Source organism: Neomonachus schauinslandi, chromosome 3 (genome assembly GCF_002201575.2).
Source record: "Neomonachus schauinslandi chromosome 3, ASM220157v2, whole genome shotgun sequence".
Classification (NCBI taxonomy): domain Eukaryota; kingdom Metazoa; phylum Chordata; class Mammalia; order Carnivora; family Phocidae; genus Neomonachus; species Neomonachus schauinslandi.
Window position 1 is genome coordinate 58,989,219 of NC_058405.1, and position 20,556 is coordinate 59,009,774.

General features: G+C 37.2%; 1 protein-coding gene across 2 annotated transcripts in view; it reads left to right on the forward strand.

Moving 5' to 3' along the window:
- Positions 1-20,556, forward strand: part of SETDB2 (SET domain bifurcated histone lysine methyltransferase 2) — a 55,968-nt gene that overhangs the window by 25,464 nt on the left and 9,948 nt on the right. For both annotated transcript variants that reach the window (XM_044913556.1, XM_044913557.1), the window contains 3 exons: positions 6,657-7,220; positions 17,526-17,642; positions 18,390-18,559. In XM_044913556.1, coding sequence (XP_044769491.1) covers positions 6,657-7,220; positions 17,526-17,642; positions 18,390-18,559 — 851 coding nt within the window. The remainder of the gene's footprint in view (positions 1-6,656; positions 7,221-17,525; positions 17,643-18,389; positions 18,560-20,556) is intronic.

Consider the following 20,556-nt stretch of genomic DNA (forward strand, 5'->3'; position numbering starts at 1 on the left):
AAAAATAAAACACAAAAAAACAAAACAAAACAAATCCAGGTTAGCACCAGACTTAACCCCTGCAGATGCTCAGAAAACATACCACCCATGTGCCCTTCTGGAAAACTTTCTTATACATCCTCTTGCTGACCAAAATATGAATCAGAATGTGGAAATTAGGATTGAGGAGGACATAGTATTTAAGATATGGGAGTGGCATGGAAACCATCAAAATAAGAAGTTAACTATAATAAATTCATGAGTCCTTAGGGCTATGGAGTCCCTTAATGGTACGCAAAATTTTATGTTAACGCTATATTTCTAGGGAGAGAGTCATAATTTTCATCAGATTGTGGAAAGGGTTCGTGACCCTAAAAGTTTAAGTATCACTATTATGGATATAAGGATCTTAAATAAAATTTTAGCAATTCTAATCCAGAGAAATATTAAAAGAGTGAGATGACCAAGTGGAATTTACTCTAGTCAGGCAAGAATGATTTAGTATTAGAAAATCCATTATTTTTTTTTATTAAAGATTTTATTTATTTGAGACAGAATGAGAGAGAGAGAGCACATGAGAGGGGGGGAGGGTCAGAGGGAGAAGCAGACTCCCTGCCGAGCAGGGAGCCCGATGCGGGACTCGATCCAGGGACTCCAGGATCATGACCTGAGCCGAAAGCAGTCACTTAACCAACTGAGCCACCCAGGCGCCCAGAAAATCCATTATTTTACCAAAGTAAACCATAGGAAGAAAAACTTAACAGATGCCAAAAGAATTTAAAAATTCAATACCGACAATTAGAAATAGAAGCATTATCTTTAATGGGATAGACCATGTATTTCTCTAACATCTATATCCTATGTATTGATGAATCTCTAGATGCATTTTCCTTAAAATAAGACAGGAATGCCTGCTATCATAATTGTAATTCAATATTTTCCTAGAAATTCTAGGCAGTACAACAGAATGTCAAAGAAAATATGATTATTGAAATGTACATGGTGAAATTATTTGTAGATGATCTTATCTACCCTGAAAATTTGTCAATTGTAAAATTATTAAGCTAAGAAAAGGGTTTAGTAACAGTCACATAAAATAAAAATCTGAAAGTGTATACCAATAGAAAATATGGAATAAAGTCCCCATTCACAATACCAAAAAAGTAAATAAATGGGACTAATTACAAGAAATGTATACATGAGGAAAATTAAAGCTAAAGATTTTAATAAATGGATAAACTTACTGTGTTCCTGGATGGGAAAGCTATATATTACAAAAATGTAAATTCTTTCCAAATAAATTTGTAGATTTAATTTAACATGAAATCCAGGCAGTTGGATTTTTTTAAGCTGGCAAATACTATAAATTTAATGTCAAAAGGCAAAAAATCAGAAAACAACATGTTCAAAAGGAAAAATAGTGACAGAGGGCTTGCTCTGATAAATCTCAAAATGTTCCATCAACCTATGGAAAAAAACCACATTGGTATTGGTTTGTGTCAATTGGTAACAGTTGCATCAAGAGACAGAATAAGCCTAGAAAATAATAGAACATTTTATATATTTATAAGAGTGTAGGATAGGATTAAGTTAGTAAGTCAAAAGTTACACAGTAAAAGAAAGACTTATTCAGTAAATGACTCTGGAACAATTGGATATCATTTGGAAAATTTAAGTTAGATCTTCATGGTACATCAGAATAAATTATGAAATTAGACTCCCACCTCATGGAAAAATTAATTATAAAATTAGAGCCCTAATAAAAAAAATAATAAAGATGTCTTCTCCTGACATTATGTATCATGGCTTTATTCATAACATTATTTACACTTTATTGTAGATACTTAGTTGTCTGCCTAGAATGTAAGCTCCTTGAGATCATGGAGCTTTCATCATTGTTTCCATAGCAGCTGGTGTATAGCAGGCACTCAGGAAATCTGTTGGAAGAATGAATGAGTGAATGAACAAACAAACCTCCAATAGGAAATTGGACAAAGCATATGAACAGTTAACCAAAGGAAAAAAGAAAAAAAGACCAGTAAACATGAAATTATGTTCAAACTCTCTATTACTTAGAGAAAAACATTAAGGAGCTAATAAGGTTTTTTTCATTAATCAAATTGGTTAAAAATTTAAAAATAATAATTATATCAACATTCATACAGTGTAAATTGGTCCAGCTTTTTTGGAAAGCAGTTTGGTAGTCTGTATTGGTTAAAATGTGTGTACCTCCTAGAACCATGATTGTGATCTCTAAATGTTATTTCTCATTAAGTGGAACCATAGTCCTTTGGAGGAATGGCTGATTCTAGACCTGGGACTTCTTGGGACAGAAAGCAAGAAAGCCATCAAAGCCTACCAAGTGTGTTAGATATAGGAGCAAACTTGGAGGAGCTCCCACTGGCTAAAAATGGCACAATTTGAACATCTAAAGGAATAATCACGGTGATTGATTTAAACACATTAAATCTATAAATGGGTTCATGATAACATTTTAAAAATCAGTCACTTTGGTAGTTGCTAGGATACAACTCACCATTCTGAATTCTAGTAAAGAGAATCAAGCATTTATCCTGCTTTTCCTATATTAACTGTATTTCAGATAACCCAAGAGTTGATGAGGAAAATTTCTTCCTTATCAAAGAATTCCAGCCAGAAAATGCAATAGAAATGGTAGAATTGGAAGATTGTTATTTTTACAACTTCCCCCCATTCCCAAAGAAACTGTGGCCTTAGGCCAGTGCTGTCAAACTAATGGTGGTAAGAACAGGTGTTTTGTTTTGTTTGAAACTTCAAATTTATTGAGGAATACACTTATAAAATGCAATGAGATGTTGCAACAATGTTAAATTGCTGTAAAAGTTTCTAAACTTTGTCATCTTTATATTTTTGTACTTATTATGAATTGGTAGCAAACCACTGGGGACTGACACCACCACACCTTGAGTAGCACTGGCCTAGCCAATAATCATGAGTGAATCACAAAACTATTAAGTGAAAGAAAGATAGAGAACAACCCCCACCCCCCAGCCTAAGAACTTAAATCTTTTTTTTTTTTTTAAAGATTTTATTTATTTGACAAGAGACGCAGCGAGAGAGGGAACACAAGCATGGGGAGCGGGAGAGGGAGAAGCAGGCTTCCCATGGAGCAGGGAGCCCGATGCGGGGCTCGATCCCAGGACCCTGGGATCATGACCTGAGCCGAAGGCAGACGCTTAACGACTGAGCCACCCAGGCGCCCCTAAGAACTTAAATCTAATCGAGCTTCTAGAACTGACTACTGATTTACCAAATAGAGGGACAGAAGGATGAGTTAAATGATACCACCACAAGGAAAGCATCAACCAAATACCGGAAGGTGGGAAATGCTATAGGACAAATGACACAGTTTATTCAACTTCAACAAATAAATGTCATAAAATGAAGAGGGAGGGGACACTGCTAAAAGATTAGAGGCAAAAAGACATCTGAATCAAATACAATCAGGGACTTTCTGAATTCTGATTCAAACAAATTTAACAATCACCAAAATGTGAAGATAGGTCATTGAGATTGTATGTTTTTTAAAAAGCCTTGTTTGTTAGATATACATACTGAATTGTTTCAGGTAATGTCTAGGATTTGCTTTAAAATACTCCAGTATATTCTAGTGTGGGGCAAGAGGAGGAAGAATAGAAGTAAAACAGGCAACATGTTGATAATTGAAGTTTGGTAACAAGTGTCAAAGATAAATAAAACCAGACATTAAAGTGATGAAAACTGATTTTACTCAGTAACTACTGACAGTAGGGGGAAAAGCTGAGCTCCATTCCAACTTGTGCTGGGGTGGCTGGTGTTTTACAGGTGAATGAGGGAGTAGAGATAGAGGAAGAGGGGAACCCAAGTGAAAAATTACGAAGAGTTAGTGTGAATGACTCTGAGGCCAGCTATGTGTGCTAGCTGGAAACCATCAAAGTTAGGATTTATCCTCCCACAGAGACTGGAAGACAAAGGCCCTATCCTTCCTGACGATTAACTTCCAAGAGAAGGGCCTTCAGGACCTGGAGAAAGGTACTACTGAGTTGTAGGAATTAAATACACATCTTTGGGGAATGGAGGAAAGATTCACAATTGCAAGCCCTTTTTACTTTTTAGTAAATGCTCTAAGAAAGAAAGGTTGAGGGGCTTATCTTCAGGTGTTGGCTAGAAGAAACCTTAAACTCTTCTGATAGCCTTGAGCTTTCTCAGGCAGCACTTTATTGGGGGACTTGGGTCCTCCCAGAGACATGGCCTTATGCTGCTAGAAGCCTTACTAGAGAGTTTGGTTGTCTTAGTGCACAGGTTTGGATGGAGTCATCGTGTGCTGAGAGTTCTACAGTTCTTACAAGTACGTGGGGGTCCAATATAACAGTTTTTTTTTTTTGTGCTCGCTTCGGCAGCACATATACTAAAACAGTTTTTTTTTTTTTAGTGAGAAAAATACACAGTTATGTATAAGTTTGCAAGTTTTATTAATAAGAGGTTATTTTAAAATGTGTATTCTTGTTACCCACTAATTCGTCTTAAAGGAATGTATCCTAAGGTAATAATCAGGAAAAATAATCAGGAATTTGGTCAAGGATTTATGTATGAGGATGTTCATCAAAGTAGTAACCAATAGGAAAATTGGAAACAAATGTTTTCAACATTAAAAGATTTATAAATATAGTAGGACATTCCAAAACATCAAGAGCCGTTGATTGATGAGGCTCTGCAAAAGCAAGCACTCTCATAAATTGCTGGAAGGGCTGACCCCATGGAGAACAGTTTGGCAATCTTAACAAAATTACTAATTCATTTACCCTGTGACCTAGTACTCCCACTTCTGGAAATGTATTCTGAAGTGATATCTCTACATGCTTGAAATTGTTATGCACCAGGTTATTCATCACATCATGATTTGTGATAGCAAAAGATTGGAAACAGTAGAAGACTAGTTAAATTGTGGAATTTATGCAGAGGAGTGCTATATAGCTGAAAAAGGGATGGAGAACCTCGTATCTGTGCATTCAGTATAGTAGCCACTAGCTACATGTGACTACTTAAATTTGAATTATTTGAATTAAAATTAAGTTTGAATTGATCAAAATTAAATTTAAAATTCAGTTTTTTGGTCACATTAGCCACATTTAAAGTGTTCAATAGCCACATGTGGCTAGTGGGGCTACCAAATTGAACAGCACAGACATGGAACATTTCTATCAATGCAGAAAGTCTTATTGATAGTGCTGCTTTATATAGTGAGCATAAAAGTATCTCCAAAAATACCTATGTAACTTTTATAATAAATAACAGATACCTAAAGATAGATAGAAAATATTAGGTAAAACAAAACTTGGGTACTTTATGAAAGATTAAAACTTGAGTTCTATACACATGGAATCTTTTCACAGATTTTTTTTTCCCTTAAAATCAGTAACCTCTCCATTTTCTTGTATCAGCTGATCATTTTATATTTGTCAATATGATGCCAGGTGGAATACACATTACAGAAGAAATCCAGTTGGTATAATTATTGCAGGAGTCTTGATGAATTAGTTATTTTTTTTTTTTTTTAGTTAGCCTTTCCTGTTTTTTACAAGCAAGAATTTTGAACCAAGCATGCTTGAAGAAGTAACATTCCTCAAAGTGCATGCTCTAAATGGTAGGTGCTGTGTAGCACAGAATTACAGCTATAATCACAGCTTTCTGGGATATTCTGAAATTAGGTTGTGGTATAATAGGAAGAATATTTGGTCTTTGTTCTGGTCCCTCATTTAGCTTCTAATACCTTTGGAATTTCCTGAAGAATGAGTGTCTTTGGCATGCTAATGAAATGACTTGGTGATGGGCTCCCAGTTAGCTTCAGAGTGGAGGCTGGTCACCAAAGATTAAACCTCCATTAGAAGCTTGAAACTTTCAGTCCTACCTCCCAGCCTCCAGTGAGGGGAGAAGGGCTAGAGATTCAGATAATCTCCAGTGGCAAATGATTTAATCAATGGGGCACACGTAGTGAAGTCTCCTTAAAAACCTCTAAGTGGACAGGATTCTGTAAGCTTCCTGGTTGGTAAAGGCTTTGAGGTGCTGGGAGGGTGGCACACATGGAGAGGATAGGCCAACTCCATGCCCCTTCCCACTTCCCTTGCTCTATGTACGTCTTACATTTGGCTGCCCCTGAGCTGTATCTTTTATTATAAATTGGTAATAGTAATTAAAACATAGTAATATGGTAATAGTAATTAAAGTGAATCTTTTAGCAATTTATCAAACCTGAGGAGGTCATGTGGAAACCCCTGGGTTGGTCAGTTTAGGTGGCCTGGAACTTGTGTTTGGCGTTTGAAGTGGAGACAATCTTGTGGGACTGAGGCCTTCAACTTCAGGTAACTGATGCTGACTCCAAGTAGACAGTGTCAGAACTGAACTGAATTATTGGACACCCAGTTGAAGAGGTGGAGCTGGAAAAAAACACCATGTATTTGGTGTCCAGAGGAAAAAAAACCCTTAAGGTATAACTTTTATATGGTTACAGAACATGATAAGTAAAATGTTTATTTCAGAGTCTGGCTTGTTTTAGTGATGTCTAAAAAGATAATAGGAACTAACTCTTTAGTGTGCATTGTTTTTTAAAAATGGGGAATTGTATAAATTTGAGATACTAATTAATAATTAATTTTAAACAGATCTACAAAAAATAAGGAAGTTCCTCCTTTGGAAAATAAAGTTGCATACATCAGAGAAAAGAAATCATCTTTGAATCTATCTTACCGAAGTCATGACTGCTCTCGAACTTGTCTGATGAAAATACCACTTACCTTCAAGGGAGAAAACCCTCTGCAGCTACCAATCAAATGCCACTTCCAAAGACGACATGCAAAGACAAACTCTCATTCTTCAGCACTCCATGTGAGTTATAAAACCCCTTGTGGAAGGAGTCTACGAAATGTGGAAGAAGTTTTCCGTTACCTGCTTGAGACAGAGTGTAACTTTTTATTTACAGATAACTTTTCTTTCAATACCTATGTTCAGTTGACTCGGAATTACCCAAAACAAGAAGAAATTGTTTCTGATGTGGATATTAGCAATGGAGTGGAATCGGTACCCATTTCTTTCTGTAATGAAATTGACAATAGAAAGCTTCCACAGTTTAAGTACAGAAGGACTATGTGGCCACGAGCATATTATCTAAACAGCTTTACCAACATGTTTACTGATTCGTGTGACTGTTCTGAGGGCTGCATAGACATGTGAGTAGAAAAACATGGCATTTCAAAAAGTCTTCTGAATGTAGGGGTAACTTGTCAGGAAGTCCTGCATTGTATCAGTTTGTCTGTCTCTCTAAACTCTGTTCACCAAGAATCGAAAATGGAAAGATACACTGTCTCACTAGCAATAGAAAAGAAAACTCTTTGCCAAATATTATAGTAATTTGAAAGTTATTTCTTCCAAGGATGAGTATTTCCTTTAATCTAGTACCATAATCATAATAGCAACAAGTCCAGCTAAAGGCATGTAACAGTGCCAGACACTGTAACAAGTGCTTTACATACACTTTCTTACTTAATCCTCACAAAACCCCATGAGGTAGGTAATATTACTTCTGTGTTACAAATGAGGAAGTTGAGAAGCCAATTTTAAGGTCGTAGGGCAAACAAATTGAAGAGTCAGTGTTTGAACCCATGCTCTTTACCATTATGTTATATGTCTTGTTTTACTTTTACAAATATTTCCTTGCTACTTCTTTATAAAGTGAAAGGTGCTTATAATTCATAATCCCATAACATTGGCATTCCACTAAAAAAAACATGTTCTACTATAGTAAGAATTTGAAATTTTTATTTTAAGGGTATGTAAGATACATGTAGGATGTAGGCATATATAGAGTGGAGTTGCATTATATACATTTAATTTAATGCAAATTTAGCTACCTGTACTGGGCAAAAGAAAAAGGAGAGAAAGAATTTAAATAGTATAGGCAGTAGTTTCACCATCTCAGTTAGTGGAATTGTGAGAGGACATATATAAATCTGCTGTTACCTCAGTTTGGCTCATTCCTTTAGGCCTGTCATAGAGGAAATCTCTCACAGTGTCAGGTTTTATTCTGTTTTAAAATAAGGGTTTTGTTTTTTGTTTTTTGTTTTTGTTAACATTGCATCTAAACATAATTGACATGTGGCCAAGCCCAGTCTCTCACTGCTGGAGAAAAAAACTGTTGGACAATGTTTACTTAATGGTCAGTTTATAAGATCTTTTTTTTTTAAAGAATCTTGACTATATATGATTTTTTTAAAAGATTTATTTGAGAGGGAGAGAAAGAGAGGGAGAGCAGGGAGAGGGGCAGAGGGAAAGGGAGAGAGAGAATCTCAAGCAGGCTCTAAACCCTGCGTGGAGCCCAATGCAGGGCTCAAGCCAAAATCGAGAGTCAGACCTTAACCCACCCAGGCACCCCAACTGTATATGATTTTTGCTTTAACACTGTAGACACTAACCTTTCTATAACATGTACCACCAGTATACATATTTTCATCTATAGGTCAGAAATTATAAGAGAAATCACAAAAGCAAAGGCTGAAACCTGCTGGGATCTGGAAATGGACACAAGCACTGTGGCTAGGGATTTTAACTCTTATAGGAATGGGAATTAAACATGTCCCATGTATGGCAGAGAGTGGGCACTGAGTTCTCCAGGGGATAGAAACAGGGACCTCTACAGGGGCTGGGAAATAGGTTAATTATCTCACATAGCCTGGAATGGGATTAAAAACAACTGGTTTTAGAGCAGTAAAACCCATAGTCACAGCCAGAGCAATGAGGAAAGAAGTCAACATAAAGGAGCACCCAGGAGTAAACCCCACAGAAAGGTAGGATTTCAGTCAAAGCACACAGAGATGTTTAGGACCATGAAGGCAGCATGAATCCCAACAAATGGGAGAATTCACACCTGAAGAATTAGAGATAAATACAGAATCTGATTAAAAGAGACTATTTTTTTTAAAAGATTTTATTTATTTGAGAGAGACAAAGCAAAAGATGAGGGAGAGGGACAAGCAGACTCTGCACTAAGTGGGGCTCGATATCACGACCCTGAGATCATGACCCAAGCTGAATTCAAGAGTCAGTTGCTCAACCAACTGAGCCACCTAGGTGCCCTGAAAAGAGACTTTAAAATATATATGTTTAAAATGTTCAGAGAGATTAAAATAGTAACATCCATGAAATAAGAAAAGGATATTGGGGGGGGTGGGTAAAGGTGTATATATGAAAAAAACAATTTGGAAATGTGGGAAATAAAACATGTGGTCATAGAAATAAAAAAAACTAAATAGATGGACTCAGTGGTAGAGCTTATATAACTGGAGAAAGCATTAGTGAATTGCAAGGCAAAATGAAAGAGATCTTCCAGAATAAAAAGAGATAAAGACTTGAGGAAGATAATTTACAAATAGATTAAAAACTGTGGAGGATATAATAAACTCCAGAATATATCTGAGAGAAGAAAAGAACAACATTCAAAGAGCTAATAGCTGAAAATTTAAAAAGTATCTACGGTAAAGAATATATCTCAAACACTATCAGAAAAAAATTGATTAACAACACAGTTCTCATCAGAAATAAAGAAGACAAAAACAGAGGCATATTAGCTTAAAATGACAAAGGAAAATAAATGTAAAACTAGAATTCCGTACCAAGCCAGACCAGTCATTTGACAGGGGGATGTTCAAACAATTACATAGTAAATGAGGACATGCATACATACTTTCCAGCAGTAGTACTTATAAGTATATCTAGAGCATTGTTTTCCAAGCTACAGATTTAGTGGGATATAAAATCATTAAAGTGGTTGTAACTAGCATTTTTTAAATTAAATAGTAGAGAAGATACCCAAGGGGCACCTGGCTGGCTCAGTCAGTAGATCGTGCTACTCTTGATTTTAGGGTTAAGTTTGAGCCCGATTCTGGGTGTAGAAATTACTTAAAAATAAAATCATGGGGTGCCTGTGTGGCTCAGTTGGTTAAGCATCTGCCTTCAGCTTAGGTCATGATCCCAGCGTCCTGGGATCGAGCCCCGAGTCCCGCTCCCTGCTCAGTGGACAGCCTGCTTCTCCCTCTCCCTCTGCTGCTTCCCCTGCTTCTGCTTGCTCTCTCTCTGTCAAATAAATAAAATCTTAAAAAAAAAAAGTCTTTAGGGGCACCTGGGTGTCTCAGTCAGTTAAGCATCTGACTTTTTGTTTCGGCCTCAGGTCTTGATCTTGGGGTTGCGGGATCGAGCCCCACTTTGGGCTCCATGCTTGGCACTGGGTTTGCTTGAGATTCCCTCTCCCGCTCATGCTCTCTCTCTCTCTCTCAAATAAATAAATCTTTAAAAAATAAATAAGTAAAAACAATAAAATCTTTAAAAAAAGGAAATACCCAAGTGTATCATACATAAGGGTAAAATTTCATGCCACTGTTTTAGTTTATACACATATGTAGAGAAATATATTTGTATGCCTATATAGGATCATGAAGAAAATGTATTTCTTACTGTGGGTCATAAATATCTGAGAGACCCTACTCTAGAGATGCTTACATATATGCATAAGAATAAGCTGTTCATTGCAGTATTGTTTGTAATATTTGAAAACTAGAAGCAACTTAACTGTATACCAAGCAACTTCATTAAGCAACTTAATTGCTTATCTAAATGCTATCAAAAAGTTAAAAGGAATTAACTAAATTTGTATATAGCACAGATGAGTCTCAAAAACATTATTTCAAATGAAAAAGACAAATTGTAGTGAATTTTTAAAAACAATACAATATATTGTTTATAGGTGCATACACATGTAAAAGTGTAAAGGATGCAGCACCAAACCTCTTGAAAGTTTAATCTGTAATGTTTTATTTTTAGAAATGATATCTACAGCATATGTATAGTGTTTCTCTCCACATCCTCACCAACACTTGTTATTTCTTTGGGGTACTAGACATTCTGATAGGTGTGAGGTGATATCTCATTGTGGTTTTGATTTGCATTTACCTGATGATGAGTGATGTTGAGCATCTTTTTCATGTGTTTGTTGGCCAGCTGGCTATCTTTGGGAAAATGTCTGTTCATGTCTTCTGCCCATTTCTTAATTAGATTATTTGTTTTTCAGGTGTTGAGTTGTATAAGTTTTTTATATATTTTGGATAGTAACCCTTTATTGGATATGTCATTTGCAAATATCTTTCTTCTCTCATTTAGTAGGTTGTCTTTTAGTTTTGTTGATGGTTTCCTTTGCTGTACAGAAGCTTTTTATTTTGATGTAGTCCCAGAAGTTTATTTTTGCTTTTATTTCCCTTGCCCCCGGAGACATATCTAGAAAAATGTTGCTTCAGCCAATGTCAGAGAAATTGCTGCCTGTGCTCTCTTTTAGGAGTTTTTTTGGTTTCAGGTCTCACATTTAGGTCCTTAATCCATTTTAAGTTTATTTTTTATGTATGGTGTGAGAAAGTGGTCCAGTTTCATTCTTTTGCATGTAGCTGTCATGTTTTCCCAGCACCATTGCATAGTCTTGCCTCTTTTTTTCAAAGGTTAGTTGACCATATAATCATGGGTTTGTTTCTGGGCTTTCTATCCTGTTCTATTGATCTATGTGTCTGTTTGTAGTATAACTTGAAATCTGGAATTGTGATCTTTTTCAAGATTGTTTTGGCTATTTGGGGTTTTTTTGTGGTTCCACACAAATTTTAGGATTATTTCTTCTAGCCCTGGGAAGAATGCTGTTGGTATTTTAATATGGATTGCATTAAATCTGTAGATTGCTTTAGGTAATATAGACATTTTAACAATATTTGTTCTTCCAAGCCATGAGCATGGAATATCTTTCCATTTGTTTGTGTCTTCTTCAATTTCTTTCATCGATAGTTTTCAGGGTACAGGTCTTTCATCTTGGTTTAGTTTGTTCTTAGGTATTTTACTATTTTGGTACAATTGTAAATGAGATTGCTTTCTCAGTTTCTCTTTCTGTTGCTTCATGTAGAAAAATGCAATGGATTTCTCTACGTTGATTTTGTATCCTGTAACCTTACTAAATTCATTTATCAGTTCTAGTAGTTTTTTGGTGGAGTCTTTAGGATTTTCTGTATATAGTATCATGTCATCTGCAAATAGTGACAGTTTTACTTCTTTCTTACCAATTTGGATGCCCTCTTATTTCTTATCTGATTGCTGTGGGTATTACTTCCAGTATCATGTTGAATAAAAGTGGTGAGAATGGACATTCTTGTCTTATCCCTGATCTCAGAGGAAAAGCTCTCAGTTTTTCACCACTGAGTATGATGTTAGCTGTGGGTTTGTTATTTATGGCCTTTATTATGTTGAAGTATGACCCCTCTAACCCCACTGTGTTGAGAGGTTTGTTTGTTTGTTTTATCACGAATGATGTTGAATTTTGTCAAATGCCTTCTGTGAATATATTGAAATGATCCAATGATTTTTATCCTTCCTTTTGTTAATATGGAGTATCATGTTGATTTATTTGCATATATTGAGCCATCTTTGCTTCCAGGAATAAATCCCACTTGACCATGGTGAATGATCTTCAGTGTATTGTTGAATTTGGTTTGCTAATCTTTTGTTGAGGATTTTTGTATCTATGTTCATTAGGGATATTGCTCTGTAGTTTTCTTTTTTTCTAATGTCCTTATCTGGTTTTGATATCTGGGTAATGCTGGCCTCATAGAATGTATTTGATGTTTTCCTTCCTCTTCTGTTTTTAGGAATAGTTTGAGAATAAGTATTAACCCATCTTTAAATGGAGTTTTTTGATGCCCATTCGGTTTTGTTACTAGTAATCACCTTTTCTATTTCTTCTTGATATACTTTTGGAAAATTATGTTTCTTTGAATTTATCCATTTCTTCTACATTGTCTAATTTCTTGGCATGTAATTTTTCATATCCTTTGTATTTCTGTGGTGTCAGTTGTTACTTAACCCCTTTCATTTCTGATTTTATTTATTTGGATCCTCTCTCTTTTTTTCTTGATGAATCTGACTAAAGGTTTATCAGTTTTGTTTTTCTTTCTTTCTTTTTTTTTTTTTTTTCCTTTCCAAAGATCCGGCTCTTGGTTTCATTGATCTTTTCTATTTTTTTTCTTGTCTCTGTTACATTTATTTCTGCTCTGATCGTTGTTATTTCCTTTCCTCTACTAATTTGGGGTCTTGTTTTCTCTTTTTACTTCCTTTAGGAATAAGTTTAGATTGTTTAAGATTTTTCTTGTTTTTTGAGGTCACTATACATTTCCTTCTTAGATCTGCTTTTGCTGTATCCCAAAGATTTTAGACCATTAGGTTTCATTTGTTTAGAGGTATTTTTTAATTTTCTCTTTGATTTCTTCATTGACCTATTGGTTGTTTATAACATGTTGTGTAGCCTCCACATGCTTAGGGTTTTTCCACTTTTTTTCTTGTAAGTGATTTCTAATTTCATTCCATTTTGGTTAGAAAAGATGCTTGATATGATTTCAGTCTTAAGTTTATTGAGACTTGTTTATTGAGATATATGATCTATCATGTAGAATGTTCCATGTGCACTTCAAAAGAATGTGTATTCTGTTTTGGCTGGAATGTTTATATATATTTATTTATGTCAAGTCCATCCAGTCTAATGTGTTGTTCAAAGAAACTTTCGTTATTGATTTTCTGCCTGGATAATCTATCCATTCATGTAAGTAGGATGTTAAAATCCCTACTATTAGTGTATTACTGTTTCTCCCCTTGTGTATGTTAAAATCTGCTTTATACATTTAGGTGCTCTGGTATTGGGTGCTTAGATATTTACAGTGCTATATCCTGTTGTCGGATTCATCCCTTTATCGTTATATAGTGCATTTCTTTGTCTCTTAATACAGCCTTTGTTTTGAAGTCTATTTTGTCTGATATAAGTATTGCTGCTGCAGGCTTTTTTTTCACTTCCATTTGCATGGAATATCTTTTTCCATCTCTTCACTTTCAGTCTGTATGTCTTTAGGTCTGTAGTAAGTCTCTTATAGGCAGCATATAGATGAGTCTTGTTTTTTTTGTTTTGTTTTTTTAGAGAGGGAGGGGAGGGGGAGAGGGAGAGAATCTTAAGCAGGCTCCACGCCCAGCACAGAGCCTGACTTGGGGCTCAGTGTCACAACCCTGAGATCATGACCTGAGCCAAAATCAACAGTCAGATGCTTAACTGACTGAGCCACCCAGGCACCCCTGTCACCCTATGTCTTTTGATTGAAGCATTTAGTCTATTTACATTTAACATAATTATTAATAGGTATGTACTTATTGCCATTTTGTTAATTGTTTTCTGGATGTTTTTGTAGTTCTTCTCCATTCCTTTCTTCTCTTGTTCTCTTTACTTAAGGTTGATTACTTTCTTTAGTGTTAGGCTTGGCTTTCTTTCTCTTTCTCTTTTGTGTCTCTATTACAGGTTTTTGGTTTGTGGTTACCACGAAATTTATATATAACATCCTTAGGGGCACCTGGGTGGCTCAGTCGGTTAAGCATCTGCCTTCAGCTCAGGTCATGATCTTGGGGTCCTGGGAACGAGCCTGTGTCAGTCTCCCTGCTCAGCGGGGAGTCTGCTCCTCCAGTCCCTCTGCCCCTCCCCCGACACATACACTTATGTGCTCACTCTCTCAAATAAATAAAATCTTTATATATAACATCCTAAGTATTAGCAGTTAAGTGACCATTAAGCTGATGGTCACTGAAGTTTGAACACATTCTAAATGAGCTTCATTTTTACTTCCCCCTCCCTCATTTTATATCTATCTTGTCATATTTTATATCTTTTAATTTTTGTGAGTCCCCTTTCATAATTTTCTTCTAGTTGTGTCCTTTCTTTTCAACCTAAGTCATTTTAACATTTCTTGTAAGGCCAGTTCGATAGTGATGAACCCTTTAACTTCTTTGTCTGGGAAAGTCTTTATCTCTCCTTCAGTTCTGAATAATAATCTTGCTAGATAGAGTATTCTTGGTTGTAGATTTTATTCTTTCAGCACTTTGAATATTTCATGCCACTCCCTTCTGGCCTGCAAAGTTTTTGCTGAAAACCAGCTGATGGCTTTATTAGGTTTCCCTTGTATGTTACTAATTGCTTCTCTCTTGTTGCTTTTAAAATTCTCTCTTTATCTTTAATCTTTGACATTTTAATTATTATATGTCATGGTGTGTATCTCTATGGGTTCATCTTGTTTGGAACTTTCTGTGCTTTCTGAAACTGGATGTCTGTTTCCTTCTCTAGGTTAGGGAAGTATTCAGCTGTTACTTCTTCAAATAAGTTTTCTACCCTTTCTCTCTATCTTCTACTTCCAGGACCTCTGTAATCCAAATGTTTGTTCACTTGATACTGTCCAAGAGATCCCTTAACCTATCCTCCTTTTTAAAAATTCTGTTATCTTCTCATTATTCAGCTAGGGTAGTTTGCATTACCCTATCCTCCAGATTTTTTATATGTTCTTCTGCATCCTCTAATCTGTTGATTCCCTCTAGAGTATTTTTCATTTCCGTTATATTCTTCAACTCTGATTATTTTTCATATTTTCTATCACTTTGTTGAAGTTTTCACTGAGTTCATCCAGTCTTCTCTGCAGTCTGGTGAACATCTTCATGATCATTACTTTGAACTATCAGGCATATTGCTTATCTCCATTTCATTTAGTTTATTTTCTGAGGTTTTTTGTAGTTCTTTGTTTGGAGCATATTCCTGTCTCCTCATTTTGCTTGACTTTCTGTCTTTGTTTCTATGAATTAGACAGAATGGCTGCTTCTCCTAAACTAGAAGGAATGATCTTGTGCATGGTTGTGTCTATGGAGACTGTGGGCTTGGTGACTTTGGCTGGCTGACTGGAGCTGTGGCTGGCTATTGTGGACTGGAGGCCCCAGGGGACTCTGTGCTGGGGCTGTCTTAGTGGGATGCCTGGAGCTGAAGTTGGTGCAGGATGGGCAATCCAAGGGCTCTCAGTGCAGATGGCACATTGGCCAGACAGCTAAAGCTGAAGTGGGTATGGCTGGGGTGGTCCCAGGGCTCTTTACAGAGAGGGCACCCTGGGAGTACAGCAGAAGGTTAAGTGGGTATGAGGCCAGGGGTCCCCATGGTTCTTTATTCAGCGGGGCTCTAGTAGCGTGGCCAGGGCTGAGGCAGGGCATGGGTCAGGACATTCTAGGATGCTATGCACCAGGGGTGTGCAGTCACCATCTGGAGCCAAAGTGGTATGGGCCTGGACTGTTCTAGGATACTTTGCACCTGTGTCACCTTGATGAGATGGCTGGAGCTATAGTGAGTGCTGACCAGAGGTGTGCAATGTGTGCTGCACTGGGGCTGCTTTGATGGGATAGCTAGGGCTGGTGTGGGTTAGGGCCCCAGAGTTCACTGCAGCAGTAGACCCACTAGGGTACCTGGACCCTTTCCCTGTCTGCAGTATCAAGACGGAGGGGGATTATCAACCATGGTGTTCACCAGCTCCCCTGACTTGGAGAGAGTTTCAGCAGCTCCCCTGACATTTTGCATAGTTCTAGGGTTGAGTCCTTTATATCCTAGTAGCTCTTTTAAACTGAGGCTTTTTTCTGTGCCCCAGGGTGTCCAAGGCTTGCTGAGGTCGCAGGCTGGCTAGGACATCCAGACCCTAGTCTCATCTGTGCTAGCAAGGTAGAGAGGAAACATAAACCGTAGCATTTGCCAGCTCTTCTAACCCAGAGAGAGTTCCAGCAGCTCCCCTGCCAAATGGCAGGGGTCTAGGGCTAGTTCCTTTATATTCTAGTTGTCATTTTAAGCCACAGCTTTTTTTTTTTTCTGTGCCCCAGGGCAGACAAATCTGCTCACCAGTCCCTCCTCATTGCAGTTCGAAGTGTCAGAGGTGGTGGGGGTTCCCTTTGTTACTGTGTCTCTGTCTCTCTCTCTGTGTGGTCTCTCTTTTTCTGTGCAGAAGCTGTTCAGTCAGCCCTCAGTTTTTCTTCAGGAGGCATTGCTCTATAATTAGGTAGATATAGTGTGTCCGTGGAGGAGGTGAGTTCGGGGTCTTCCTACATTGCCATCTTGAACAAGAAAAATCTATGGTTGCGTGTCTTCTGTTTAGCAACATTATGAAAAACAGATTGTAGTAGCCAGATGGCCAGCATCAATCTCCCCAGTCTGTTTTCATGTTATTGGAGGGAGAGATACTTTAAGATGTCTGCAAAACTACCTATGCCCTTTCAAGTGTGACATACATAAGTTTATCCATTATAGGAGAGAGGACCTAGGAGAATTTTCACAAATTAGCTTCTGCTGAATAGGAAAGGAATTCATTTAAAAAAATTAAAACTCATATATTTAAGTATTTCATGAGTAAATAGAGGTATAGGGCAGTTTATAATTGTTGACAAATTTTTGGTAGATTTTGTCTTTTAAAGAGACCTATTCTGTTAGGGAAGAAGTCCAACTGTCCATCAGCTAAGTGACTGTTCTAAATACAATTGCATCCTTTACTATATCATTTACATTTTTATCAAGACTCTCTTAAGTTGGTACTTTTTTATTCTAACTTCTCCATCCATTGCTTTCCTTTTAGAACAAAATGTGCATGTCTTCAGCTGACAGCGAGGAATGCCAAGACTTGCCCCTTGTCAAGTAATAAAATAACCACTGGATATAAATATAAAAGACTACAGAGACAAATACCTACTGGGTAAGATACCTTGAGGATTTGTTGCAGGGTGTTTGTATTTTTGAAGGTGGGTACTTTATTGTTGTGGTCTGTAGTCTTATAGATATCATTAAATATTAATTTTTATACCAGAAATCTGTGTTAAGGAATAAAAAAACCAAACTTATATATTGTTCTTGGAAATGGAAGTCAGAAAAAAAAGAAATGTAAGTCAGCACACACGTAGCATGCAGAGTGTACTTAAACACCTATCTGCTTTGAGTCTGCCTCTTACCCACTAGGGTTAGACTTTGGGCAGCTAGGAAATATAATTTCCCTATTAGGAAATATAATTTGCAAAACTCATCTAAGAATTGGGAATTTTCAAACTTTCAAAATTGTTATTAAAAGATACATAGAAACAGAAAAGCTTTCTTCCTAGACATTCCTTTCCTAGACATTACCAGACACTTTTTAAAAGCTAACATATATTATGTGCCAGGCATAGCCTTAAGCACCTTGTAAATACTGACTCATTTAATCATGAAAAAACCCTACAAGATAGGTACAATTATATATCCCCACATTAAAAAATGGAAAATTGATAACTCATCCAACATCACACAGTTAGTAAATGGCTGGAGCTATGATGAGAATCCAGGGAGTCTAGGAGCCTTCACACTTAGTCGGCCTCCTGTGGTAATTATTAGTGAGGTAGCAGTATAAACTGCTTTTGCTTTTAGTTTAGGATATCTGATTGGGTTTTTTTCTTGCATATTTTATTGACAGCATTTATGAATGCAGCCTGTTGTGCAAGTGTAATCGACGAATGTGTCAAAACCGAGTTGTCCAGCATGGACCTCAAGTGAGGCTACAGGTCTTCAAAACTGAGAAGAAGGGATGGGGAGTACGCTGCCTAGATGACATTGACAGAGGGACATTTGTTTGCATTTATTCAGGTAAAGCAAAGGTTCATTATTCAGATTACTATAGTAAGATCTGCATTCCTGAATCTCCATCTTACTAGATTTATAGTAAGGACAGGAGCAACAATATAGAGGAGGAGCATCAGAGGGGGGCAAGTGACTGGGAAGTTGAGCACTTCCAGTGATGTGATGAGGAGACACCGGATATTCCAGAAAAGAAAGTCTCAATGGTAGAACTTGGGTTATTGTGTGAGGCATATTTTTTTCTTGTCTCCATGGCTACAGATGCTTTAGGATAAGTTAAGAAGACTTTTTGAATAAGAAAACTAAATGACTGACTTGCTAGGGTAAAGATTATCAATCAAAGACTATCTTGTTCAATAATTTGAACTCTTAGAATTTAACAAGTTAAGTCTGTAATAAATACCTGTACAGGATGATTCAGGCAGTGATCTTTTAAGCAGCTCCCTCCATTTCAGGGACTCGAGAGAGTTGCTCATGCTCTAAGCAAAACTTCCCAACCAGTGTTTTATAGTTGTGCCATTAGTGATTTTTTCTGGTCACAACCCGTAGGCCAGACACATCAGTCTTAGTGGTCTCAGCCATTTACCCCGGAGTATCAGGTAAAAATCCTCACTTCCTGTGTGCATCATGAAATGAGAAAGGTTGAGGAAGCATGGCTCTGGAGCCAGTCTAAAGGAATTGTGCTGGACCAAGTCTTGGCAGCAAGGCAGCAGAACCAGAGCAACTATCCTTATCTGAAATTCCAGGTTCACTTCAGTGAGAGCAAGAATTCATATAATTCATAACAGCCGCACTTGGATCCCTGTCACATACTACACAATTTGCCTACACATTCATCTCTCCTATTTCTCAAAATCACTCTTTGATGAAAGTCACCTGCCTTATATAAGGAGCCACATGGTGTCCAGGAAGTCTCATTGGCTTTGTCTGCATTACTAGAAAATGTACCTAAGGTATCTCTCTGATTCAGCTGCTAATTTTGACTTGGTCACTATAGTTTTGGGTCCCTTAAAAGAAAATGCATAAACTTTAAGATTTAATATTACACTAGAACTTAATATGAGAACAATAGGCACATATTACCTCAGATTTAAATAGGTCACTTTATTAAAAAATGTGTTTTTTTTTTTTAAAGATTTTATTTGAGAGAGAGCAGGAGTGGGGGTGGGGGGAGGGGAAGGAGCAGAGGGAGAGAGAGAAGCAGACTCCCCACTGAGCAGGGAGCCCAACATGGGGCTCGATCCCAGGACCCTGGGATCAGGACTTGAGCCGAAGGCAGATGCTTAACTGACTGAGCCACCCAGGCACCCCTAAAAAATATATAAGTTTTAACTGATAAAGCATTTTAACTAGACACAAAAGCTGCAGTCTTAAGAGTGGAGTTCACCACGGGGTGCCTAGGTGGCTCAGTCTGTTAAGCATCAGCCTTCTGCTCAGGTCATGATCCCAGGGTACTGGGATTGAGCCCCACATTAGACTCCCTTCTCAGCGGGGTGTCTTCTTCTCCCTCTCTCCCTCCCTCTCCCTGCTTGTGCTCACTTTCTCTGTCTCTCAAATAAATAATTTTTTTTTTTTTAATTTGACAGAGTACAAGCAGGGGGGGCGTCAGGCAGAGGGGGGAGGGAGAAGCAGGCTCCCCACCGAGTAGAGAGCCCAACACAGGGCCCAATCCCAGGACCCTGGGATCGTGACCTAAGCTGAAGGCAGACACTTAACCAACTGAGCCATCCAAGCGCCCCAATAAATAAAATCTTTAAAAAATAAAAAGAGTGGAGTTCACCTCTCTAATTTTCTAGAATCCATTCTGATTTTATTTTTATTATTGTAGCTAAATCTGTTCTCTTTCATTTTATACCAGAACAGACAAATGCTTTTTTTAGGTGGTCAGTGTTTTTTCTCATATACTGGAAGATATGAAATCTCTTACTGGTGTTTTGTTTATAGTTTCTTACAAGAGTTTCCTAGGATGAGTTATTGTGTTTATTTTCATTATAGAAATATGGTAC